The sequence below is a fragment of the Hemiscyllium ocellatum genome, chromosome 3 (assembly GCF_020745735.1).
Source record: "Hemiscyllium ocellatum isolate sHemOce1 chromosome 3, sHemOce1.pat.X.cur, whole genome shotgun sequence".
Taxonomy (NCBI): Eukaryota; Metazoa; Chordata; class Chondrichthyes; order Orectolobiformes; family Hemiscylliidae; genus Hemiscyllium; species Hemiscyllium ocellatum.
In genome coordinates, this window is record NC_083403.1 from 59,387,669 (window position 1) to 59,415,498 (window position 27,830).

Below are 27,830 nucleotides of genomic sequence, written 5' to 3' on the forward strand. Positions count from 1 at the left end.
AAGATCTGAAGCCAAGAACCTACAGCTGTCTGATTTTGAGATAAGAAGTGTTGTTTTGTAAATTTTAATTGGGAGTTTTATTGGACTATTATAGAAGGGAAGGTAAAAGATAGGTTAGGAAAAAAAACATTTTAAATAGTTGTTAGTTAATTATTTTCTTTTATATTTTAAGAAATAAAGTTGTTAATCTTTACTTTAAATACTTCTTGGTCACTCAATTTTTACAGATTACTGCACTGGATAAAACATTCCTGTGTTGCTAGTTTTAAATTAAGCAGGAGAGTTTACCCTATGTTTTAACAGTTTGGGGGCTTGGGTCTGTGATCTGAACTGGTTTATATAGATTTGAATAGATTTGGGGGTACAAAAATTCCAGGAGATTTAAACACTTGCAGGTTAGTGTCCTGGATCTTTAAATAAAACGTAGGTGAGACAATTTGTTTAATTTCGGTAACTTGTGGTTGATGAAATTAGAAGTGAGAATAATGGGTCTTAAAATAGTTTCTCAAATTTGCCAAGAAAGTTTAGAAGAAAAGAAAAAGACCATACTTTTAGAATTAGCGAGCGAGAGCGAGAGCGAGAGCGAGAGCGAGAGCGAGAGCGAGAGCGAGAGCGAGAGCGAGCGAGAGAGAGAGAGCGAGAGAGAGAGAGAGAGCGAGAGATATGAACTTGAGAAGTTGTGACCTAATCAGCAAAAACAGGATGGACAGTTAAATAGAAGTATACAGGATATATACATATGCTGAAAATGTGTTGCTGGTCAAAGCACAGCAGGTCAGGCAGCATCCAAGGAACAGGAAATTCGACGGACCTGATGAAGGGCTCTGGCCCAAAACGTCAAATTTCCTGTTCCTTGGATGCTGCCTGACCTGCTGTGCTTGACCAGCAACACATTTTCAGCTGTGATCTCCAGCATCTGCAGACCTCACTTTTTACTACTATATATAAATATGTCAAAGCTCTGCCACATTTTGATGATAAAGATGTTGAAGCTTTCTTTATTTCATTTGAAATACTGGCAAGGCGGATTAAGTGGCCCGAGGATTTATGGGTAATGCTAGTTCAGACTAAATTGGTAGGCAGAGCTAGTGAGATATTCGCCACATTGTCAGATGAGGTATGAAGAGATTAAACAGGCAATTTTAAGTGCTTATGAATTGTACCAGAAGCATATAGGCAGTGGTTCAGAAACACAAAGGAGGAACCAGGTCAAACTTATGTTGAGTTCGGAAGAATGAAACATAGTCAATTTGATCAATGGGTGTGTGTTTGAAAACAGATAGGACATTTGAGGCTCCAAGAGCGATTATTCTGCTGGAAGAGTTTAAAAACTCACTTCCAGGGATGGTAAGAATTCATTTGGAGGAACAGAAAGTTCAGGAAACGAGTAGAGCAGCAGAATTAGCAGATGAATACATGTTGGTGCATAAGACAAGCTTCTGGCCAGAATTTCGTCCTGTGAGGAATAGAAGTTAGGAGAAGGGGAGATCCTACACTACTAAACCAAGAGTAGAGATTTTACCACAGGGTAAAGAAGAAGCCCAAGAGGGTAGAAAGGAGGTCAAAGGCCTCAGCACGGTGATAAAGTGGAACACGTAAAGACATAGTGCTGGTCATTAAAGAAAGGTGCTGTGGGAAAAGATGTTGAAAAAGAAGCTAAGCCAGTGGCATTAGTGAAGGTAGTAAAGGAAACCCCAAGAAGAGCTGAGGAGCTGCAGGAGAGTGCACAGCCTAGGAGTTGGTATGGAGTTAGTACCTGATCTCTACAAAGAATTCACCTCAGAAATAACAGGGGGAGGGGCAAGTAGTTATAATTTTGAGATACAGGATCTAACCAGTCGCTGATAGTAAGGGGCGAGCAAATATTCACTCTTTCTGATCTGTTACCTGACAGTATGATAATTTATGGGATAGACAGACAGAAATTTAGCATTCCCCTGCGTAAGATCAGGTTGGAGTGCCAACTTCAGACTGGTGAAATTACAGTGGGAGTGACTGAGTGTCAGTTCTAGGAATTCTGTTTGTTCTTCGAAATGATTTGGCAGGATCCAAGGTGGGAATGACGCGCCTTGTTGTGGAGAAGCCCAAGGAAGGCCAAGAAACTGAGTTAAAACACAAATATCCTGGTATTTTCCCAGACTGTGGTAATCAGATCCTATTGGGGGCAGCACGGTGGTGCCATGGTTAGCCCTGCTGCCTCAGACAATCAGGGTCCCAGGTTAGATTCCAGCCTTGGGCAACTGTCCGTGTGGAGTTTGAACATTCGCCCCGTGTCTGCGTGGGTTTCCTCCCACAGTCCAAAAGGTGTGCAGGTCAGGTGAATTGGCCGTGCTAAATTGCCCATAACGTTAAGTGCATTAGTCGGAGGTGGGGGGGGGGGGGGGGGGGTAAGTCTTCGGAGGGTCGGTGTGGACTTTTTGGCCCGAAGAGCTTGTTTCCACACTGTAGGGAATCTCATCATAAGTCACAACATGAAGCAAAAAGGAAAGAGAAAGACGAAGCAGCCAAGGTTCAATTAGCAGATGCCCTGTCTGATGTAACGGTGCAGGAAAAACCTAAACAGGCAGAGGATCAGACAGAAGTGTTTCGTTCTGAAAAGCTAAGAGACTTGCAAAAGCAAGACAAGAAAATAAAAGCTAAATATATGAAAAAGAGGCAGAGAACATTCCTCAGGGTGATTTTCTGAAAGATAGAATCCTCAGACAGAAATGGACACCACAGGTTAGTGCAGAGGAGAAATGGGCCAAAGTGCACCAGATTGTGTTGCCGGTAGCAGACAGGAAGTGTTATGGGTACCACATGAACTACCTTTAGGAGGTCACCTAGGGATATGAAAGAGTCAGGTTAAGGTACAAAAACATTTTTCTTGGCTTGGAACACGCAAGGATGTGGTTAACGTTTGCCATAGGTGTCATACATGCCAAATGGTAGGTAAGCCAAAGGCAGTAAAAAACACCAGCACTTTTGTTGCCAATTCCTACAAGCGAAGAACCTTTCACACGGGTTATAATTGATTGTGTAGTCCCCTCCTGAAAAGTAAAAGTGGGAACCACTACTGGTTAACCATAAGGGATGTGTCTACCAGGTTTCCGGAGGCAATTCCATTACGGAGTTTCAAGGCAAAAAAGGTGGTAGAGGGGTTAGTAGCTTTCATCACACGGTATGGGCTACCCAAAGAGATTCAGTTGGACCAAGGGTCAAATTTTAGTGCTAGGCTTTTCAAGGAAGTTAGCTTCGGTATACAGTACTTTAAATCCAGTGCGTTGACATCCTGAATCCCAGGGAGCTTGAGAAAGTGGTATCAGACCTTGAAGACCATGTTGAGAGCATACTATCAGGACTACCTGAATGACTGGGATAAAGGTATTTCATTCGTATTATTTGCCATTAGAGATGCTCCATACGATTCAGTTTACTCCCTTTCAGTTAATATTCGGTCATGAAGTGAGGGGCCCTTTGAAATTAATTCAAGAAAAATTGACCTGACCAAAGTTAGAGATCTCACTATTAGATTATGTATTGGAGGTGAAGGAGAGATTAACTCAAGTAGGTGAGTTAGCTAAACAGCACCTAAAGAGGGGACAGTGTAGAATGAAGAAGGTGGCAGATAAAAACTCTCAGACTAAGGCTATCGTGTACAAAGCAGATGTTGGGAATACTGCTCTGATAAAACATTACCCCTATCGGCTTAATCCTGTCAATGCCAGACAGGTCCGGATGGAGATGGAGGCCATGCCTGAGGAGGACATCATCGAACCAAGCCACAGCGAGTGGAATTTGCCGATCATTTTCGTTCCCAAACTGGATGGGACTTAACGATTCTGCATGAATTATCGGAAGGTCAACACTGTTACAAATCTGACTCACATCCAATTCTTAGATTGGAGGACTGTACCAAGAGAGTCAGACAAGCCAGTTACATCACCAAGTTGGACTTCATGGATGGTTACTGGCAGGTACCTTTATCAGAGACGGCAAAAGAAATTTCTGTGTTTGTAACCCCAAATGGGCTATATCAGTTTAAAGTGATATGCCCTTTGGAATGAAGAACGCACCCACCATATTCCAAAGACTCACGAACAGAGTTGTGGCTGGGTTAACAAACTGTGCAGTCTATTTGGATGATGTTGTGATCTTTCGTTAAGTCCTGGAAAGATCACATGGTACAGTTGGCAGAGCTTTTTGAATGACTACGAGAAGAAAACTGGTGATAAACTTAAATAAAACTGAATTCGCGAAAGCAGAGTTGTTGTTCTTGGGACATAACATCGGTCATGGAAGGTTGACCCCACAGAATGCAAAGATGAAGGCTATCCAGGAATTTCCATGACCAACTTTGAAGAAAGAGGTGCTTCGATTCTTAGGACTCAGTGGATTCTATCGGAAATTTGTTCCAAACTTCAGCAGTGTAGTAGCACCATTAACCAATTTGCTGAAGAAAAACATAAACGGTGTCCACAAATGGTGGACAGAACCACGTCAGGAGGCATTCAACCATTTGAAATCAATATTAACCACCAAACCAGTTTTATCTAACCAAACTTTTCAAACCTTTTAAAGTCACCATCGATGCTAGTGACATTGGAGTTGAAGATGTATTCCTTCAGGAAAATGAGGATGGGATTGAACTGCCAGTTGGTTACTTTTCGAAGATGATCAACGTCCACCGGAGGAAATACTCCACAATCAAAAGGAACTATTGAGTTTGGTACTGACCTTACAGCATTTTAATGTGTTTGTCACGAACAATGAGTCGGAGATGATTGTGTACACTGACCATAATCCACTTACATTCTTAGAATGTTTTAAAGATAAGAATGAGACTATTTCATTGGAGTCTTATATTACAGACTTCTAATTTAAAAATCTTGAATGTTGTGGGTCAGAAGAATGCAATCGCAGACGTATTATCACGGATTTAAATGATAGAGTTTACATGAGGTTTGTCTTTATTCAATGTTTTATGTATATATAAACAGGTATATGGGAAGACGTTAAGGTGAACTTATATGAAGCTTATCTGTATGTGTTTAAAAAAAAATGAAGCCATCTTTGCATTATGATGGTTCATTTTATCTTAATGGGGAGGTGTGATGAAGATATGGGTGGACCTTTCAGAATTAAAAACAGCAGAACTACTGAATGCCAGCACCAGGTGTACTCAAAGATGGTAACAATGTAACAATGAGTCGCACCACTTAATTAGTTTGTTGCTTAGAGACAAAAACAAAATTGAAATTGGCCTATCAATTTAAATTATAATCAAAACATCAAACTCCAACCAAGATTAAATTGAGTATATTGACAATCTTAAAAACCAATGACACAATCGGATGTTCTGGAGTATAAGTTCAGGGAAAATTGAATAGTTATGGGGAGAACTGCCATGGCCCAGCATGTAAACAGACTGCTTGAAAATAGCTCTTTCTTAAAAGTGTCTTTTTGATCAGTAACCTGTAACGCAAAAATTCCTAACAAGGAGAAAAGATCTAAAGACAAACAGAACCAACAGCTGCCTGGTTTTGAGATAAGAAGTGTTGTTTTGTAAATTTTAATTGGGAGTTTTATTGGAATAGTATTATAGAAGGGAAGGGAAAAGATGAGTTAGAGAAAGAAATTGTAAAAAGTAGTTAGTTAATTATTCTCTGTTATACTTTACGAAATAAAGTTGTTAATTTTTATTTTAAATAGTTCTTGGCCACTCGATTTTTACCGATTACTGCACGGGATAAATCTTTTCTGTGTTGCTGGTTTTAAATTAAGCAGGAGAGTTTACACCATATCATAACACATGTACTTATCCAAATCTTATAAATGTTTTCACTGTATCTGTACCCATCACTTCCTCGGACAGTTCATTCAACATAAAAACTAGCCTGTGTTAAAAATGTTACCCCCATGTCCTTTTTTGAATCTTTCTCCACTCACCTGAAAAATATGCCCCTAGTTTTAAACTGCCTACCTTAGGTAAAAGATCCTTGGTATTCATCTTATCTATGCCCCTCCTGATTTTAGTGTCAACCCTCAACCTCCTACTCTCCAGTGAAAAAAGTTCCAGCTTATCTTTAGTACTCAAACTTTTCATTCCCAGCAACATTATTGTAAATCTTTTCTGAACCCTTTCCAAATTAATAATATTCTTCCTATAGCAGGATGACCAGAATTTACACAGTACTCCAGAAGAGGACTTATCAGCATCCTGGCGAAAATGAGGACTGCAGGTGCTGGAGGTTAGAGTCGAGAGTGTGGTGCTGGAAAAGCACAACAGGTCAGGCAGCAACTGAGGAGCAGGAAAATTGACATTTCAGGCAAAAGCCTTTCATCAGGAATGAGGACTTATCAGCATCAGGTACAATCTCAACATGATGCCCCAACTCTTATACTCAAAAGGTCTGAGCAACGAAGGCAAGCGTGCGAAATGCGTTCTCAACTAGCCTGTCTACACGTTTCAAAGAATTACGTACCTGAACCCCTAGGGCTCTCTGTTCTACAAAATTACCCAGGGCCTTACTATCAATTATTTAAGTCCTGCCCTTACTTGTTTTACCAAAATGTAACACTTTATATTTGCAATAATACAGTCCAACTTTAATAGGAGCCAGAAGGACCAAAAGAAAACCAATACTTTTCTTTGAAAAGCAAATGCTTTTAATCAGGAATGTACAGTAAAAGGGTTGTAGAAGCAGACTTTAATGGTTTTCAAATGGAACAGGATAAGTGGGGGGCAAAAAATAGGTGAATATGACTAATTGGACTGCCTTTCAAATGACTAGTCAGCATGATAGATCAAATGGCATTATTCAAGAGAAATAATAGTGAGTTTTCAGGAGAGAAACAGAAATAGCAAAATGGAGGCAACAACCGATACTTCTAATTCAGGAACTAAGGTAAGGTTCTGGGGATCAGAGTTTGAATTCTGCCATGGCAGATGGTGGAATTTGAATTCAATAAAAAAAATCTATAATTAAGAATCTTCTGATGACAATGCATCCATTTTGACTGTTGAAGAAAAACCCATCTGGCTCACTAATATCCTATCTGCCATCCTCACCTGACCTGGCCTACACCTGACTCCAGATCCTGGCTAAGCTGTTGAAATGCAGCTGGAACACTGGTATCTACCCAACAATGTGAAAAATAGCCCAGGTATAACCTGCTCATAAAATAGAAGACAAATCCAACCTGGCCAATTATCTCCCCATCCATCTATGCTCAATCATCGGGAAAGTGATAGAAGGCATAATCAACCTGCTCACTGACGCTCAGTTTAGTTTCTGCTAGGACCATTCAGTTTGTGACCTCATTACAGCCTTGGTACAAACTTGGACAAAGGCACTGAATTCCAGAGATGAGATGGGAGTGATAGCCCTTGACATCAAGGTTGCAGCAGACCCAGAGTGGCATCAAGGAGTCCTAGCAAAACTGAAATCGACTGGAATCAAGGGGAAAACTCTCTGCTGGTTGGAGTCAGACCTGGCACACTGTAGGATGATTATGGTTGCTGGAAATTAGTCATCTCAGATCCATGGCATCTCTGTGCAAGTTCTTCAGAGTCGTGTTCTAGGCCCAATCAATTTCAAATGCTTCATCAAAGACTTTCCCTACATCATAAGTTCAGATGTTGGGATGTTCACTAATGATTGCACAAGGTTCAGCACCACTTCTAAGTCCTCAGATTCTGATGCAGTCCATGTTCAAATGCAACAAGATCTGGACAATATCCAGGCTTGGGCTGACAAATGGCAAGTAAGGTTTATGCCACACAGATGTCAGGCAATGACCATCTCCAATTAGAGAAAATCTAATCTCTACCACTTGGTAATCAGTGGGGTTACCGACACACAATCACCCACTATCAACATCCTGAAGGTAACCATTGACCAGAAACTCAAATGGACTCACCATTAGAATACAGTGGCTACAACAGCAGGTCAGAGGTTAGGAATACTGTCACAAGCAATGCATCTCCTGACTCTCCAAAGCCATCGACAAGGCACAAGTCAGGAGTCTGATGGAACACTCCTCACTTGCCTGAATGGGTGCAGCACCAAAAACATTCAAGAAGCTTGACACCATTCAGATCAGAGCAGCCTGCTTGATTTTCACCACATCCACAAGCATCCATTCCCTCCATCACTGGTGCTCAGCAGCAGCAGCGTGTTATCTCTGCAAGATGCACTGCAGAAATTTAACAAAGATTCTGATACAGCATCTTCAAAACCCATGGCCACTTCCATTTAAAGGGACAAGAGTAGTAGATGCATGGGAACACCATCACCTATAAATTCCCCTCCAAGCCATTCACCATCCTGACTTAGAAATACATTACTGCTCTTTCACTGTCACTGGGTCAAAATCCTGGAAATCTTTCCCTAAGGGCATTGTGGGTGAAGCCACAGCAGGTGGATTGCAGCAGTTCAAGAAGGCAGCTCATCACCACCTTCGCCAGGGAAACAGGGAATGGGCAGCAAGTGACTCCCACTTCTTACGAGTGAATTAAAAAAAATTGTTCACCAATAAATTACAAGTGAAACAGAGGCAAGAGACTGATTCAGAGTTTATTCTGAAAATGCTGCTCTAATCAAGCTGCTGTCTAATAATAGCGAGAATTCTAGGACAGGAGCGGGTTGGAAAGGGGACAAATAAGGATATGCTTGGAATTAGAAAAAAGGCAAACTGTAATGAAAATCTGCACATTTGAATAGAATATCAGAGCAGTTTTATGCTGCCATTGAACACCTGTTGCAGTTAAACAGCTCACCAATGTTAATCTTGCAGATTCAGTAAAGAAGAATGACAGGCTGAACCCACAGTAATATAACTGTTGAGGTGATTTAAAAAGAACAAAAACAATCTTGTATTTTACATTTGTTGCAAGCGACTTTGCAAGAGGAGTCTTTTTTCTAAGAATACTTTGTTTCCAAAACAATTGCCAAATTTGTATCAATTCGGCAAGTTTCTGGCTGTGGAAGCTAAATAATTAGCATTGCACATCGCACGACAATTATGGAAAGATAATCCTTTTAAACAACAGTCTTTTGAAGTAGTTTTAAAATACTCATTAGTTACTTTGACTATCAACATAGCGATAACTATGCAGGTAGTTATGTTATTTTAATGTTATATTACTCAATTAGAAAGCAATTCAAATGGTAAGTAAAGATTTATCCTAATCACTCATTGTTCAAAATATATTTAAAGTATATTATATTTGTTAAGTACCAGAAAACAAGGAAGTTTAAATTTCTCAAGAGGAAGTCAGAGGAGAAGGTTAAAAGAAATACTTTAAGGACTTAATATTACAGCATGCATTACCATAACAGACAACTGAGACAAATACAACTAAAACTGGTAGAAAAGTATTGGCAGTACCAGGTCAAAGAGAGAATATTGAATTAGAGGAGACATCTCTAGCTATATTATAGGTTGATAAGCCAAATAATTAGTGTTCTGATTGGTACAATTTATGAACCTTTACAATATTTTTAATCTGCAAAGAAACTATGAAATTAAGCTCAAGCACAGAATATGTCAAATCAAATGATGACCATGAAAATTTGGATTCCATGTTGCAGATCACAATTTTACAGTTTTAGAACTACAAGAAACCAAATTGAGTGCTTTGGTTAGTCTTTATTGCAGAAACTGAAAGTATAGCTGTTTGCATACTAGTACTTCAACCTAAGTTCAAATCAATGACAAGACCTCAATACAAAATTGCTTGCAAGAATCAAGAGGGGAATTTTCTACAACTTTGCCTAAATCGACCTACTTTTTTTAATATCAATTTATTTCCCTCAAAAGATCGCAACACAGTTCTGGTAATGGACATTGCTGCTACATATAAACCTTGGAGTTTCGCACAGAAGGGTAAAAAATAGAGGGAATCCTGACTGTGACTGTAGGAGAAGCAATATACATGGGGTGGTACAGTTTTAAAGATCATGGCAGGCTTAATAGATAGTCTTTTCCCTGTTTCCCTTTCCTCTGAACTTTCATAAGAGTCTGCTAATTGGTAAATAGCAATAGATAAATGGGAATGGACTCAGAGACTGAGTCACTTGAATGAAATGGTTTCTAAAAGGGCAACAGGAGATACTGAAGGGGAGGTTTGATTTGGTGGGAAGTAGGAAATTGTTATGACAAAGTCTGCAAACGTTTTCCGAAATCTTGTTGGAGATGAATATGGAAAAGATAGGGCAGACAGGTTTAAGGTGCCACTTTGTAGAGAAAAATGAGTTATAACATATCTTAACTCTGTATGATGCTGAACTATTGTACAGGAGGGAGGAGAGAGGGGCCAGGTAGTATCATATGCATTCCAGCCAGATCAGAAGATGGACGGGCAGTGGTTCAAGCTGATCTGATGGATAGCCAAGCAACTGTACACCAATAATGCAAGCCTGCAATATGTCTTGCATCTGTAGTTTCTAAAGGGAGCCAGGCAAAACAGAAAAAAAAATCATGGACGTGAGACAATGACTGAATGGTTCCAAAGCATTGTGATGAATGGAGGATTGGATAGCTTGGTATTTGAAAGTGACTACTTTTTGCCTCAATATTTCTCACACTCCAACACATAATACTGGAATTCAAAAGTGAGAGGGGTAAACCACCGTTGGGGAGAAATAAGGGGAACAGTTTTCACACAGAGGGTGGTGGGTATCTGGATCGCACTGTCATTGGATAGTGGAAGTAAGTATGCTAGCAATGTTTAAAATGTAACTTGATAGAATGTGAATGGAAGGCAAACAAGAGGGATAGAAGTCGCGTATGGGCAAGAAGTAGTGGGTCTAAATAAGGATCAAGAATTGATGCAAGCTTGGTAGGCCTAAAGGCCTGTTCCTGTACTTTATTGTATTGTGTTGTATGAGATGCTGCCTAACCTGCTGTGCTTTGACCAGCAACACATTTGCAGCTATAATAAATCAATGTCAAGGTATTTTCTGTACAAATTAAAATGGAAAACCTTGCCTTCCTATTTGACTTACAATATTGTCAGACTTGTTTTGTGCTCTGAAAATCATATTCATTGTATAAATCTTTAAGGGCTTGACAAGCTCTGTGAAAAATTGCTGTGATCAGCATGAACAGTTTGTGAATACTGATCCGAAAAAACTCACTTGTCAATGATGTACTTCAAATTACTATATAAAGTGTTTTCTCTCCCTTCATATGGCTCAATGTGGAAGGTGACCTTTGAAAATAAAAAGATTACAATTATCAGAAGTCTAGACACTTTTTATTTCAGAATAATTACACAACTACATCACAATACAGCAGTGCTCAACTTTAAAGTGAAATTTTTAAATACTCCCCTTGGGTTAGAATGGTTTCCAACTTGTCTTGCAGCTTTTTGGATTTGATGTTATTCCATTATGAAAAACAATTAATACTCTTGGCAGCCTCAAGAATGATCAATGAATGCTGATGACTAAAATGTGTAAGTACGCAAAAAAAACCCAAAAATGGATGCAAAGACATTTCAAAGGCCAAATAAAGGAGCTCAAAGTACATTAGATATTATATACTGAGGGATCACTTAATCCCATATTGCAAGCTTGGTAAGTTTTAATGGAGTTCTTTTACTACTTTATCAACAATAAAGAAAGACTAATTTCTAGTGCCTTTCTGTTACAGTAGTGATAAAATTTAATTACAACACTAAGGTCAAGAAGCTAAAATGGTGAAAAAACAAAAATAATCGATCCAAAATCTATTATCAGTGAAGTTATGATGAATAAAATATGCAATGTTTTTCCCGAAGCTTGTTAACTGAAGAACAGACAGATAAAGAGACTTGCATTCATTTTATTCCACTGACAGTCATTGAATATCCCAAAGTTGTACACCAATAGTACATTTGAAAAGTGTAGTCACTGCTCTATTGTAGGAAACATGGCAGCAAATTTGCTTACAATAAAGTCCAGCAAATAGCCAAGTGATAATGGCTAGATGTTGCATGAGGTATGAAATTGACATATACAATTGAGAGAACACCAATGTCTTTAATCAGAAAAGAGCTAGATGTGCTTAGAATTAATGACTCATCTGAAATTGCAGGAGTGCTGCTTTGCTGGCGTACCTACCTGTACCATTATATGTACCAACCAGACACAAGAATGAAACTTAGTTCTGTCACACCAGTATCTCTGCTTACCTGAAGCACAACTATCATCTGCTCCTTCCCTATGATCTCCCTCTACCCACCCTGAATTCCAACAGAAATCTTCCCCATCACTTTTTTTCTCCCCAGATTTCCCACCTGTATTGTTCAAGTAATCCATACTTTTGGAAATAACACCAAGTTATTAGCATGATCTGTGTCTAAGACACAGAATAAAGCCAATCAGTCTATGCTTGTTATAGAGTCATAGAGATGTACAGCATGAAAACAGACATTTTGATCCAAACCGTCCATGCCAACCAGATATCCCATCCCAATCGATTATGTTCCACATAAGTCTCTTGCCTTTCCAATAAACTTAACCCTATCAACTTGAACTTTCTTTTTTTCACAATAAGATTAATCTAACTTCCCCCAAATATATTTGTGATATTCAGATATTTCAAGTAAGTTCCACAATAAGAATTTAGAATCGTTAACATAATCCCTTTGATCTCAATCTGTCTGTCCCCTGTTTCAATGAACAATTGGTCTGTACAGGTTTATTACCCAAGATTTGACTTGCTCACTGCACTTGAGTTTTATTGAGAGAAACTGGCCTATGGCACACTTGGCTAGTAAGTGAAAAGATCCATTAGACGTCTTGGAGAAAACAGATATAAAAGTGCTTTAAATAGAAATACTAAATTACAAGCTAAACAACTAAACAAAGTACTGTATTCAATAGGACTTAGAGCTGATGGTGTTTTGAAGTACTGCAAGTTTTTGATGATTACTTTAGACTGACAACAAATAAGTTTTGCTCTTTTAAAGAATTTTAAAGGAACAATTCATAATCCAAGAGAGTCTGCAGATAATTTCATGAATGAAATCTTCAGACGAGTAGAAAACTCTAACAATGGAGCTTGGAAATCAAAATTTAATTGAAAACAGAATTTGTTAGGATTTCTTTTTATTACATTTATCAGTCCAAGGAAAATTTTACTTTTGAGAAAGCTATATCAAGAGAAACAGCAGCAACCTTCTACCCACAAATATTACAAAAAGACAAGAGTTGAACACTGTTCAAAATGCTGCAGAGGGTATATGAACAGCATTGTTGTCTTTGTTGGTAAAGATTTGTTGGCCCAAAGGAATAATGGCCTTAATTTGGCTGAGAATCTCCCTCTAATAAAAGCATGAAAGGCACAATTATCCCCAAATGAATCAATGGCGTCGAGTTCCCACAAAAATTTCTTCAAATAAAAAGGCTTTGCTGGTATCATGAGTAAGAAAGGTGTTCTTCACTTCTGAAAATATTTCTTGTGCAGCTCATTAATGCTGTACTGTCTTCCTAATACTGCCACAACACTGAACTCGTCTGGCACATTTTCCTCAAAAGTGGAGATTACAGCCAAGGTTCTCAGATGTGCTAATGGCCTGCTATGCAGTTATTGGTTCATACTTCAGGCAACTTTGCGGGTAAACCTTTTTAAAATCCTAAACATTTACAGTTAATGGCATGCCTAGAAATGGTCTGAGATCATTGGCTTCATTTTCACCTTCAGAGGCTCCAGCACACACAACTGGTTACTAAGTTTTTTACACTTTGAAGAATATGATTTCAGTGAACAAATAATATCAAAGCACAAAACAAAAATGGACTTGTTATATCAATAATTGAACAAAATTTGTTAATAAATTTGACTGTATTAAAAAAACATTGAAAAACCAAAGTCATGCTAATCTAGTTCAAATTCAACTCAGAAATCTTTATAGGTTAAATACAGCTTAAAATAAAACCTTTTTATTTAAAAACAAATTACCTGCAATGTTGTTTTATTATCTAATTTTTTATGCCTTCAAATAGGTTCAAAACGACAATTAGTATATCCTCCAGGAACTGAATCTTGATTAAATGTTATAGAAAGTTAGCTTGCTTCAAGCTGCCCATTTGGGCTGGCTTTTTATTACCATGTTATTTTGCCACCTCACACTAGATGGAACCAGATACCAGCCTTTATTCTCAAAGTCAACTGATTGAGAAATGACTTGTTTAAATGACAAACCATAAAATCAAAGTAATACTGGAGAACTAATATCTAACAAAAGTCATTGATGTGCCATTTAATTTTAAATAATTACAATAAAAATATCTCTTGTTGCATGTGCGTTTCTTTTTTCATTTTCAAATTAGATTTCTCAAAAGCTGTTCCAAAAATGTATAACTGAAGAACCCGTTGCAGTTTCTTTCTAAACTGCTTTCAAAGTTTAACTAATGTTGGAATGGTATAATGAAGCAAGCAGAATCAGCTCTATTATCCACATGTTGTTACTCTCAAATAGCTAGAATTTGCAATCCAAGAATATCAGAGAGTGTTTGTCTTAAAAAATGATTTGAAGATGCTGATGTTGGGCTGGGGTGTCAAAAGTTAAAAATCACACAACACCAGGTTATAGTCCAACAAGTTTATTTGGAAGCACTAGCTTTCGATGCGCTGTTCCTTCACCAGGTGGTTGTGGAGTATAGGATCATAAGACACAGAATTTACAGCACTAGTTTACAGTGTGATGTAACTGAAATTATATATTGAAAACGACCTGGATTGTTTGTTAAGTCTGTCATCTTTTAGAATGACCATGTTGGTTTCAATTCTTTCATATGTAAATTGTAGAACATTTTTAAAGTAACATTCTCAAGTGAACTTTAACAATTGGTGTCAAGTCAGCCCAGATAGTGCATTTAAGGTGTGAGGTGCCCTGTGCGAGACTGTCTGTGCCATAATGTTCAGACTGATTCTAATCTAAAATACAGATTTACAGAATCTTACATGGAGAAGGAGGGGGGGTGAGGGTAGGGGGGGCACGTTATGAGTGCCTGTGAGAGAGAGAGAGAGAGAGAGAGAGAGAGAGAGAGACAGAGACAGAGACAGAGAGAGAGAGACACAGAGAGTGAAAACGTGTTTCAGCCTGTGAGAGGGTGCATGTGAGCATATGAGAGAGCTTGTGTATGAGAGGGTCAGCATGTGTGTGGCTGTGTGTGCAGGTGAGCAGTGCAGTGGGGCCACCTGTAGTGTGACATGAACCCAAGGTCCAGGTTGAGGCCCATCCTATGGGTACCGAACTTGGCTATCAGTCTTTGCCTGGTCCCTTTGCAATGTTGCTTGTCCCGAAGTACCGCCTTGAAGGACAGTACTTTGGGACAGGCAGCAATGCAAAGTGGCCAGGGAGAGGCTGATAGCCAAGCTCGTGACCTATGGGGATGGCCTCAACTGGGACCTTGGGTCCATATCAAACTACAGGTGACCCCCAGTGCACTACACACACACACACACACACACCCCTACACCTACAGACCCTCCCTCATACACAAACTCTCTCTCTTATGCTCATAAATACACTTTCACACCCACACGCAACCTCCCACAGACTTATACCCTTTTACACTCATACACGTACACACTCTCTCACAGACACTCGTAACTCCCTCCCTACATGCACACAAGTTTGTGTGGTGAACCTGTACTTACAGAATTTATTTTATTTTACTCAAAAACTACATGAATCCATGTAAGATTCTGTAAATCTGTTGTTTAGATTAGAATCAGCTTGAACATTGTGGCACAGACAGTTTCATACAGGGAACCTCACACCTTAAATGCACTATCTGGGCTGACATGACACCAATTGTTAAAGTTCACTTGAGAATGTAACCTTAAAAAAGTTCTACAATTTACATATGAAAGAATTGAAACCAGCATGTTCATTTGAAAAGATAAGAGGCTTAACAAACAATCCAGGTCTTTTTCAAAATATAATTTCAGGTACATCACACTGTAAAGTTTTGCTGTAAATTCTGTGTCTTATGATCTTATACTCCACAACCACCTGAAGGAGCAGCACTCCAAAAGCTAGTGCTTCCAATTAAACCTGATGTTGTATGACTTTTAACTTAGTCTTATAAAAGTAATATACAGACTTCCAAAAATTAGCACAAGGGTAACAATTCCTGACAAATACTTGGTAGTATCTTTGTACCTTTTACACAGAGAGAGGGGCTGCTGCTTTGAAAATAATAAACAATTCATTCCAGCTGGTATTTCAACCACTCATTCTATTAAAATCCTGGCATTCTGCATCTATAATTCGAGAAGGCAGCATACCGCCACATTCTCAAGTGCAATTAGGGATTAGCAATAAATATTGGCCCAACCGGTGATGTTCACACTTCACCAATTTACACAATACATAAAGAAAATACAAAAGCAACTGAGATTTCCCAAGTCCATTCAAGGGAACATTATTTATTACTGACTAGAAATATTACTAATTGTAGGATACAATTGTTTCCATTCACTATGATTATACACAATTAAAACAGAAGATATCTTATCAAAAATATATGAAAATAAATGAAAAGCATTAATAAACAATCACTTATAAATTGTTGGTTGTTTTGTACTGAATTTTGCCTAAGCATTTTGCTTTCTGCAGATACACAGATAGAAACACAACAAGGCTTTAGCTCTGAAGAAATATAGTCTGTTTACAGGAACTATAAAATTGCATTCATAAGAAAATAGGTGCTGGATTAAAAACCTGGATGGCTACCAATAATTGAAGTACTTTCAATGTAAAAAGAAGAAAATTAACTGCTTTTTCTTAGCAATGCGTTCTGCTGGGCTAGTTTGGATTGATAATGAAATTAAATCCATCTCTTAAATATGAACCAAGTTAACCCCATTAAACTGACATAGTCAGACTACCTGGATTCAGAATGAGATTATTTCCTGATTTTACCATAGCTAGTTATTTCAAATTAGTGTAGACACAGATTCAATAGTAACTTTCAAAAATGAAGTGAATATATATTTAAAATTCAATTGTGCAGATCCATGGGCAAACAGCAACAAAAGGAGAACTTCAAACAAAAACGCAGTATTCCAAATAATTACCAATACAATGTCCCTTTCCAGCCCAATGTCCTTTAACCTAAAATATCCCCAGTTCTGTGGCCCAATCTTTCCTATTCTCCTGTTTGCATTCTTCCAAACTGATTTTCACATAATCCCCGCCAACCTCTTCACCTACAACCCTATATCCTTAAAACAGCAACTAAAGTCACAACATGCTAATTGCTAAGATGCTTTCAGACTCCTCACCTTTCCAACTACAGTCAGTTCTGATATAATGCAATAGTTCCATTCTAATGCAATCTCACTTGATAAGAAAATTGCATATTAGCCACATCATGTATACTAACGGGGCAGGAATTTCATTACAGCCAGTACAGGTAAGGAAAGTATGCATTCTACAAATAACGGTCTAAATTCTTCAATCTCATTAAAGCCAATTTGCATTGAAGAAACACGCGCTATACCAGAACTGATCATACCATCAAAAAAAATTAACTAACCACTCTCCCCCAATAACCCCTTCCCATTGAATTACTTCATGGAATTGCACTTGTTGGGTCCACTGTTAAATATCCAAGTGAGAAAAAGCACAGAAGTTTCTCTTTTACACTCAATCACTTTCAGTGTCCTAGAAACTATTTTTCCTAGTCCTTTTCCTTCTGAAACTATTTTCCACACGCGTCTGAACTACTTACTGATCACAAGTGCAAGTTTTTGCTACATATGTAATCATTTTCTATCAGAAAACTAGAAACATGTATTTCAGAAAAGTTTGACTGCCTGGAAACTACTTAAGTTTGTTATGATGCTGCGAGCAACAAATATCTTATATAGAGTAAAGGATGTGTTTACTGTGAACATTGCCACCAGGGGCAGCAACAAGCACATAGGACTGCATAGCTCTGTGTATCTCACCGTACAGAGATTCAAGATAAAGCTTCCTTTCCTCTTCAATACAATGATATGAAGCAGAATAGGTCAAGACACACAACAACTACCAATCACAATGACAGAATCAATCAAGGAATCTATAGGGATTACTGCTCTAGAAAACACATTTTGCATTGATATACCATTCAGGATTCATCTCAAGGGAAGAATAGCTTGCAACTGAATTTGCTATAATTGTAATTTTTCATGTCTGTAGCCCTTTACTAACAACTAAACAAAAGAACTTTACACAATGTTGGCAGTAGCTGCTCGCACTGCAGCTTACATCTTGTATGAGATAATAAATGCAACTAATGCGAATATAAATGGTACACTTTCACCCAGTCCTCTATCTGTAAGTACATATCTACAGCTTTTACAGGGCTAGCACTGACCAACTGAACACTAGGTTACATCATCCTGAACCTTCACTTCAGCTCGTTACCTTTGCATGACTATGGATCCCTAGAAAGTTCAGTAAGAGTAGTTTATTCCTATTAGAAATTTTACTTGAACAAACACATTTTAAAAGTACCTTTAATTGATATTTATCTGCAGCTTCCAATATGACTGGTACTAGATCTTCTGTGGGTTCACCATTCTCATCAGACAAGCCAGGTGGATACCAGGACAAGGCTAACACACCTGCAGTTACAGTGAATAGATACGTTTTAACAGCATAGTCCTAATAGTTACAACAGGAACGTTGTCAAACACATTCCGTGATGTTAGTACATAATAAATGATAGCAAATACGGCTCAATCGACTAGATTCAATAGGTATACATTTAAGTTATTCCATTAAATACAATCAAGCAATTCCGGATCTTTACATTAACTATGTCTTATCATTTAAAATATCCAAGTCTGAAATCTGTTTGCTCAACCACTTTTTCTTGAACAGAAAGAAGTTCAGCCCTCCAAGTTCACTATAGAACTTGGTTATCTTGCTGAATGTTCTGCACTGGATCGGTTTCTTCGAAGATAGAAATAAAACTTTTTCAAATTAGGTCTCTTTGAAACAAATCAAGAATTTGATCAGTTTTGCTGACATTACCAATCTTGAACTTTGCAGTATGATCATAAATGAGAAAGTTGGGTATTTTTTCATTCAAGATTGTCACTAACATTGAATAATTTCATAGATCTTGATACTCAAGAATCCATCACATCTGGAACAATCCATCGCACTGAGGCTGATGCAAACATGAAATTAAAAGTTCCCAATTCAAATTTAAACTTTCTATCATAGAATTGTAGAGTACAGAAGAGGCCCTTTTGCCCATCACAAAACTATTCCAAATCTACACTATTTCTACTTTTCAGCACTTGGCCCATAGCCTTGAACATTTTTACATTGAGTGCTCATCCATGTACTTTTTAAAACTTGAGAGTTTTCTGCCTCAACTATCCTCCATGACTGAGGATTCCAGATTCCCAATACCTTCTGGGTGAAAACGTTTTCCTTAAATCCCCTCAACCTCCTGCCTTAAAATTACACCCCCTTGTCACTGAACCTTGCACAAAGCGAAACATCTTATACAGGCAACTCCTGGGTGGTGAACAGGTTCTGTCCTTGAGTATGCTAATAAGTCAATTAGTATGCAAGTGGGAATACAAAACAGGACAATATAAAATAATCTTTTGTACAGAGGAAATGTTTACTTGTTGGATCTTTAAAATAAGTACTAATACCTCATTTATGGGATCTCACCCATAACGGTGAGCATTTACAAATCGAGGACTGACTGCACCTCATCAAGTTCCCTTTCAGCCTTCTATGCTCTAAAGAAAACAACTTTCCCAGTTTCTCCTCATAGTTAAAATGCTCCATCCCAGACAACATCCTGTGAATTTCCTCTGGAGCCCTTCCAATGCAAACATATCCTTCCTATAGTACAGTAATTAAAACTGCATACACTTCTCCAGCTGAATCAAAGTTTTGCATGGCTCCACATTAAACCTCCCTACTTTTATAATCTATTACACAACTGATCTTGTATACCATAACCACCCGATTAACTTGTTCTGCTTCAGGGATTCCTTATTTCCCATTCAGAGATCTGTGAACAAGTCCCCAAGATTCCTCTGAGTTCTCAGTGTCCTGCCATTCATAGAGTACTCCTCTCATCTTGTTACTTCCTCCCTACTGCAACACCCCACACTCTCAGGATTAAACTCTATTTGCCAATGATCTGCCCATCTGGCCAATCATCGATATCCTCTTGTGACCCAAGATTTTCTTCCTCTGTCAATCACCTGGCCAATCTTCATGTCACCCAAAAATGTACCATCCCTTTTCCCCTCAGTCCCATTCTCTAATATTGTTTGTACATATATCATGAACAATAAAGGAGCCAGCACAGATTCTTGTGGTACATCACTGGACTCCGGCTTTCAGTCATACAAACAAACCTCTACCAGCACCCTCTGCTTCTACCAGTAAGCCAATTGTAGATCTAACTTGCCAAGTTAGCTTGGATCACATGTATTTTTACCTTCTCTATCAGTTTTCCATGTCGAATCTTATCAAAGGTTTTGCAGAAATTCAGATAAACTATATCCACTGAACTTCCCTCATCTATACATTTGGTCTCTCCTTCAAAATTTCAATCAAATTTATTAAACATGACCACCTTCTGACAAAGCTATGCTGACTTCCCCTGATGAAACCCTGCCTCACCTTCATATCTTTCTCCAATAGCTTCTCTACCAATGATGAGAGACTCACTGGTTTGTATTTGGCTGTTTTCTCTGGACCACATTTCTTGAAACTTGGTTTTTCTTGTGTTGCTTTTAGTTTAATGGATTAATTCAGAGTAATTTAAGCTTTTCCTGAACAAAACATTTTAATTAACATTATAGTCAGCAGATTGGTGTTCAAAACAATGCCAGAAAATGAACTGCGGCAGACTTGACCGACTCAAGAAAACAAATTCATTCACAGGTGGTTTAGGATTCACTGCTCAGCAAAATCAATTGGTCAAACATTATTATGTTTTCATGTTTCCACAAGTAATTAGGCTAAATAATGATCCTGGGTGTTGCACTAAATTTGTCCAAAAAGTTGCCAAACCACACAAACAGAAAGATGCCAGGTTTAATCACTAATCTGTATATTAAATTACCTTTGCCTGGCAAAAGTTAGCATACTACTGTCAGCTGAGTACTCATGGATTAAGAAGGATGTTAGAAGAAGAGGGAACAGGAAAATGGAAGGAGAATCTTTGTTTAAAAAAATTCATTCAAGCCAAACAGACTCAGGTTTAATAATTCCTGATCAGTACTGAGCATGCTTATCAAGTTCTCATTGGTCCTCGGCTATAAGAAGAAAAAAGTAGATGGGGGTTCTTATCTGTTGTCACTATCCAGTGACCCATAAAAAACTTACACCTATTGCAGCACCACCATTCTGATGCAGACGTAAAGAAAGGCCACTTGGTATCTGTCAGCACTGTCAAAATCTGTTTGTTAGTATTAATCATGCCTCTCCTATGATTAAATGGAAACTCTTTGCTTGAAATTTACAGGTACACTATAATGCAACAGACCAAGGCACTTCACCAGAGCATAATAAAAAGCAAAAGCAGAATAATGAAAATACATAAAATCTGAAATAAAAAGCAGAAAAGTTCTAAAACAGTCAGCAGGCTAAGCAACATCTGGGTAGAGAGAAACAGAATTAATATTTTAGGTTCATAACCCTTCATCAAAATTGGATAACTATTAGACCTTCCAGTGTTGGGGATGTTAAATTAAATGGATCATTTTTTATGTGAGAGAGTAAACTTTGGTAGTTTTTACACTTGCAGTATCTTCCACCTGTACAACTAGCAATTTTATTCTTACGGTTTGGCCTCTCAGACTGTTTTTATGAATGTTTTGGATCAATACTCTACAATTATTTATGGTTGCACTGCTGAGAATAACAGATCTTAAGCTTTACTGCTTACATATAGAAATGAATTTATTCAAATATATTCATTGTGACAGGAGATGCACAAAAGGAGGGAAAGAGAAAGAAATATTAGATTACACACAACAAAGCTAATTTTAATGAAACGTTACCTATTGCAGCATCTCGGAGTTGTATCATGTGCGCGTTGATAATTGCAGGATCCCTCGAACTATAAGCTCCTAGCTCAGGATAGAAACTAGCACCAATGTCTTCTGGAGGAATATGCCTTCCTTTAGGATAACTACTTGCTATTTTAGGGTCCCAGTGGGGAACCAATGGGTGATTCCAGTGGATGTATTTACCATCAAACTGTTGATTTCCATACCATGAATAATAAAATACGTGTAAATCATAATTCACTGGAGGAAAATGGTCAAGACTTGTATCGGATACAGGTGCTCTTTTCATCATACCAAAATGTTCACTCGTTTTGAGATGAGGAGGAGGAGGAGGAGTTCTAGTTTCTGACGGTTTTTCAATATTGGGAAGATCTGCTCTACGTTCACCAACAGCAGCTCGATGATGAAGTTGTGGCAATAATTCCAGTCCTATGCCATCTCCAAAGCCAGCTCCTTCAGGTCTTAGGGTCTTCAAGCCCATCATGATACCAAAAACAAATAAAAGAAAAAGTAGCAATGTGATCCACAATCTTCTGCGAAATCTAGCCATGATGACATACTCTAAAAGAAATTGACTGTATCGACGAGTAGAGTTTAAGGAAGAAATTTGAACTAATAAACTAACAAATGCAACATCTCTCTGAAAATCTCAGTCCAACATTATTAGGCCTTGTTTTTGTACATGGGCATATGGTTACAGTACATTTGGTTCCCAGAGACAATTAGAAGAGAACCAGATTCTTGCTGTTCAAAGGCGATATTACAAATCATCTTACTGTTTCTCCATCTCTAAAAAGATTTATTGATGCTCCCTATTCAATGGCAGTTATCTGCTTTCAGAAAGACAGAACTTCAAAAGATTCTGCACAATACTTTCCTCATTGTTTTGTCTTAGATGAAGTCCTAATTATTGATTTTTTTTTACAATTCTCAGTTGTACTGTAATTGTAGCTATCAGTTACATCTTCAAAATTCCTTCATTACATTAGATGCAGCTTCTATGTTGGACATGTCTTGATATTCCACTTTTTGAAGGGAGATTATAGCTGCCTTTTTTTTGCAAATTTGTTAACTGTATTTGGAATTATAGCCTGGAATAAAGAAAAACAGACTTATTTTCACTTTTGCTCCCAAACATTTTTCAATTAGACAATATATGCACATTTAATCTACAGGAAAAAAGAAATGTTATTACACTTTTAAATATAGCCAGTTATGAGTACAAAAAAACAGAGGACAGTAAAAATAACAACTTAAAAGTAGTTAACTACAGGAAGAGTAAGTAGGATTGAAACAAAATTTGAAAACAGAAAGACATCGTTCTACGTGGCATTGAGTGAAGCAGGCAAGCTGAAAATAAAACAAAGTTAATGATAATCTTTCCAGTTTAGTTTGGATAAACAAATGTAAAGATAAAGAAACAGGTCATAGCCCAAAGATTAAAATGAATTAAGCAGTCACAGCACAGTAGCTCTGTGGTACTGCTCTAGAGGAAATGCTGAGTAATAACAGCTTTACCCAAGAACAGACCTTCTAAAAAGAATGCTGCAAATTTCCAATATACAAGAACACCCAGGAGATGGGATAGATACTAAATGAATATTTCATGCCTGTTTTCACTGTGGACAAAGAAATGGAGTCCAGAGAATGCAGAGAAATAAAGTTTGATGTTTTAAAAACAGTTCACATTACAGAAGAGTAATGGGAGGTTGAGGAGATCTTCAAGAACATAAAGTTGCATAAATCTCCAGGATGTGATCTAATGTATCCCAGATCATTGTGGGAAGTAAAAGAGGAAATTGTAGACTGCTTGCAGAAATATTTGCATCATCTATAATTACAGGCGAAGTGCCTGACTACTGGAGCGTGGCTAATATTGTACCTTTGTTTAAGAAGGGTTGCAAGGAGAAACTGGGAACTATAGATCTGAGAGTCTTGACTTCGGTTGTCGGTAAATTGTTGTAGGTCAATATAAAAGATAGGATTTATGGACATTTAGAGGCAAAAATTGTTTAAGGATAGTCAACATGGGTCTGTGCGAGGAAAATCATGTTTCAAAAACTTGTTTTTTTGAGCAAGTTACCAAAAAGATTATGGTGACAGAGTAGCAGATGTTATTTGTTTTGTTTTAGTAAAGCTTTTGACAAGGTTCCGCATGGTAGACTAACTCGCAAAGTTAGGTCACTTTATGGGATTCCAGCTATGGGATTTAGTGTGAGCTTGTCAATTGGACACATAATTAGCTTAACAGCAGGAGACAGAGTAATAGTGCTGGGTTGCTTTTCAGACTGGAGGTCGTGGCCAGTAGTGTTCTGGGTCCTCATTTGTTTGTCATTTATATAAATGATTTGGATGAGAATATAGATGGCATTGTAAGCAAGTTTGCGGAAGACACCAAAATTGGTGGCATAGTGGACAGTTAAGAAGGTTTTCTAAAATTGCAAAGGAATCTTGATCAAATGGGTCAATGGGCTGTAAAACGGCAGATGGAGCTCAATTTGGATAAACGTGGGGTAATGCATTTGGGTACAAACAAACAAGGTTAGTGCTTATACAATTAAAGGTAGGGCCTTGGGGAGTGTTATAGAACAGAGGGACCCAGAGGTGCAGGTACATAATTCTTTGAAGTTTGCGTCACATATAGGCACGGTGGTTAAAAAGGAGCTTGGCATGCTTGCCTTTATTCCTCAGTACAGGAGTTAGGAAGTCATGTTAAGGTTGTACAAGAGATTGAACAGGCTTCTTCTGGAAACCGTGTCCAGTTCTGGTCTCCCAATAATAGGAAGGATATTATCAACCTGGAGAGGGTTCAGAAGAGATCGACCAGGATGTTGCAGGGTAGATTTGCGTTATAAAAGCTGGATAGGCTGGGACTATTTTCAATGAAGTGTAGGAGAATGAGAAGTGATCAGAAAGAACTTCATTAAATAATGAGAGGTACAGATAGAGTTAATGGTAGTTGTTATTTCCCTAGGATGGGAGATTTCTAGACTGGGGGACACATTTTTAAGATGAGAGGGGTTTAAAAAAAGACAAAGCAAACTTTTTTTACACAGAAATCAAGGAAGGGGGTATAGTGGAGGGGGGTGTAGTGGCAGGGGATGTGTGCAGTGGGGAGGGGGTCCAAGGGAGCAATGCGAAGCGGGTTCCAGGAGTGAGGGGAAGGGATCCAGGGGTGGGGTGCAGGTGGGGGGGGTTCCAGTGATGGGGTGTGGGTGTGAGGGGGGGGTCCAGGGGAAGGGTGCGAAGGAGTCCAGGGGAGGGGTGCAAATGAGTCCGGGGGGGGGGGGGGGCGATGAGTCCGAGGGGGGGGGGGGGGGCGATGAGTCCGAGGGGGGGGGGGGCGATGAGTCCGGGGGGGGGGGGGCGATGAGTCCGGGGCAGAGGGGGGAGGGTCCGGGGGAGGGGGAGAGAAGGGTCCAGGGGAGTAGGGGGGGGCAGGGGGTCCAGGGGAGTGAGGGGGGGCAGGGGGTCCAGGGGAGTGGGGGGCAGGGGAGGGGAGGGGGGCAGGGGGTCAGGGGGGGGGTGGGGGGGGGGGGGGGGGGGGGGGGGGGGTCGAGGGGTGGGGGGCGCGAAGGTCCAGGGGAGGGGTGCGGGGGTGGGTGTCGCGGTTCGGGTGAGTTGTGGGAGGGGGCGGAGGATGTCGGCGGGGGGGGGGGGGGGGGGGGGGTTACAGAGTGTGTCCTCACCTCCTCCCGCTCGCGCCACTCACTGCTCTCGTTACCAGGGCGATCTCGCGACCGAGGCTCAAACTCCAGCCGGAACTGTCGTCACAAGCGGAAAACACTCGATAATCCCACCCCACGTTAACGTCATGCGCGCGGAACACTGATCAGAAGCGCGCATGCTGTCTGTCCCTGTAGATCAAGCAATTCCCTGTCTATGCTGAAGGTGGCGTCGTGCTCAGTTTAGATCACATTAAGAGTTGATTGCCTCTGTGTGGAAATAGGCCTTTCGGCCCAACATGTCCACACCACCCTCTGAAGAGTAACCCACCCAGATTCATTTCTCTACATTTACCCCTGACTAATGCACCTAAAACTATGAGCAATTTAGCATGGCAAATTCACTTGACCTGCACATCTTTTGGACTGTGGGAGGAAACCAGAGCACCCAGAGGAAACCCGCGCAGACACGGGGACAATGCGCAAACGCCACACGCCTGAGGCCGGAATCGAACGCAGATCTCTGGCGGTGTTAGGCAGCAATGCTAACCACTGAGATTTAGTGGAATACCTTCTGCAAACAATTCACAATGAGATTGCCCACTACACCCCAAATGGAAACTCCATCCAAATACTAACTCCATTTCTCTCCCTGGATACTGCCTAACTTGCTAAAGTTTCAGAATTTTTTTTGTGACTTGGCAATCACTTTATTCATTTTCATTTTGAGCCCTCAAGCTTTTTTCCTTCTAATTTCTATTGATAACTTTACATAAGGGATGAATCAGTGGTTTCTATTTTGTCATCTTGTTTAACGCCCACATCTCTGAGTTTGTGTTGAAGACAAACTGGTCGAGAAGAGGGTAGACACACAGAAGGCTAGAAGACAGCATCAGGAGGTGGAGAAGTCAGCATTTTGGTTGTAATCCTTCTTCAGGATGGGAAGAAGGCAAGGTCAAGAGCTGCGTTCAGGCCTGAGGTTCTAAATGTTTTATCAGCTATTCAGTCTAACTGCTAAGATTCCTCTTATTCAGCGGTATACAACAGGAGAGAATCTAACCATATCCCTGTATGTTAAATACTATTATCATTGCTGAATCTGTAACTATTTACAGCTTGGAAACTACTATTGACCAGAAACTGAACCATATTAATATTGTGGTTCCAAGAACAAGTCAGAGATAAGGAATCCTGCAGCCAGTAACACACCTCCGGACTCCTCAAAGCCAGCCTATTATCACAAGGCACAAGTCAGGTCTGTCTTGGAAAACACCCCACTTGCCTGGATTAGAGCACCTCTCACAATTCTCAAGAACCTTTACATTGTCCAGGCCAAAGCAGACTGCTTGCTTGGCACCACATCTAATACATACAATCCCTCTAACATTGACATCCAGTAGCAACAGTGTATTATTTACAAGATGGACTGCAGAAATTCACCAAACCACCTTCTAACACAATAAGCACTACCATCTAGAAGGACAAGGCTGTCAGATACATAGAAACACCACCAACTTGAAATCACTTATATTTCTGACTTGGAAATGTATAACTATTCTTTCAGTGTTATGGTGTCAAACTTCTGCAATTCCCTCCTCAAGGGCATTGTGGGCGTATCTAGAGCAGGTAGACAGAAGCAATTCCAGAAGACAGCTTACCACCACCTTCTCAAATGCAACTAGGGATGGGCAACAAATGTCATAGCCAGTGATCCCACATCTCCTGAACGAATAAAAATCTTCTAATATACATATAACATGCTTTAAGTTTACTGTTATATTGTTGAAAGATTATTCAATTAATTTTTCCCACCTAATGCTACTTGCTCCTCTGCACATGTCTCCAACAGTCACATAGCTGCTGCCTAGTATTCCATGTGTTTTCTCCTTCTTTCTTAATTTCTTACACTGCTATTTATGCTCGGTGATGAACAGCTTGCTGAAACAATAGCAAGGTTGTAACAAGGTCCTAAAGTCTTTTCATAACAATTTCTTTTTTGGAGCAGGAGTGATGTTATACTCAAAATATTCAAAGCATCTTGCTAACTCATCAAATAGTTTGGGCCAGACCTTCCTTGTTTCTATAGGGAAGATGTCACCTTCATCTTCCATTCCCAATAGTTCAATTCAGAAGGGA

General features: G+C 39.3%; 1 protein-coding gene across 2 annotated transcripts in view; it reads right to left on the bottom strand.

Moving 5' to 3' along the window:
• Positions 1-25,798, bottom strand: part of LOC132832357 (glycoprotein endo-alpha-1,2-mannosidase-like) — a 33,487-nt gene extending 7,689 nt beyond the window's left edge. The window contains exons 1-4 of one of the 2 annotated variants that reach the window (XM_060850304.1): positions 25,719-25,798; positions 22,021-23,120; positions 18,488-18,597; positions 11,124-11,197 (exon numbers count right to left, since the gene is read on the bottom strand). In XM_060850304.1, the coding sequence (XP_060706287.1) occupies positions 11,124-11,197; positions 18,488-18,597; positions 22,021-22,579 (743 nt within the window). In that variant the 5' untranslated portion in view covers positions 22,580-23,120; positions 25,719-25,798. The remainder of the gene's footprint in view (positions 1-11,123; positions 11,198-18,487; positions 18,598-22,020; positions 23,121-25,718) is intronic. The other variant, XM_060850314.1, reaches the window with a different exon arrangement.
• Between the last annotated feature and the right edge of the window lie 2,032 nt (positions 25,799-27,830).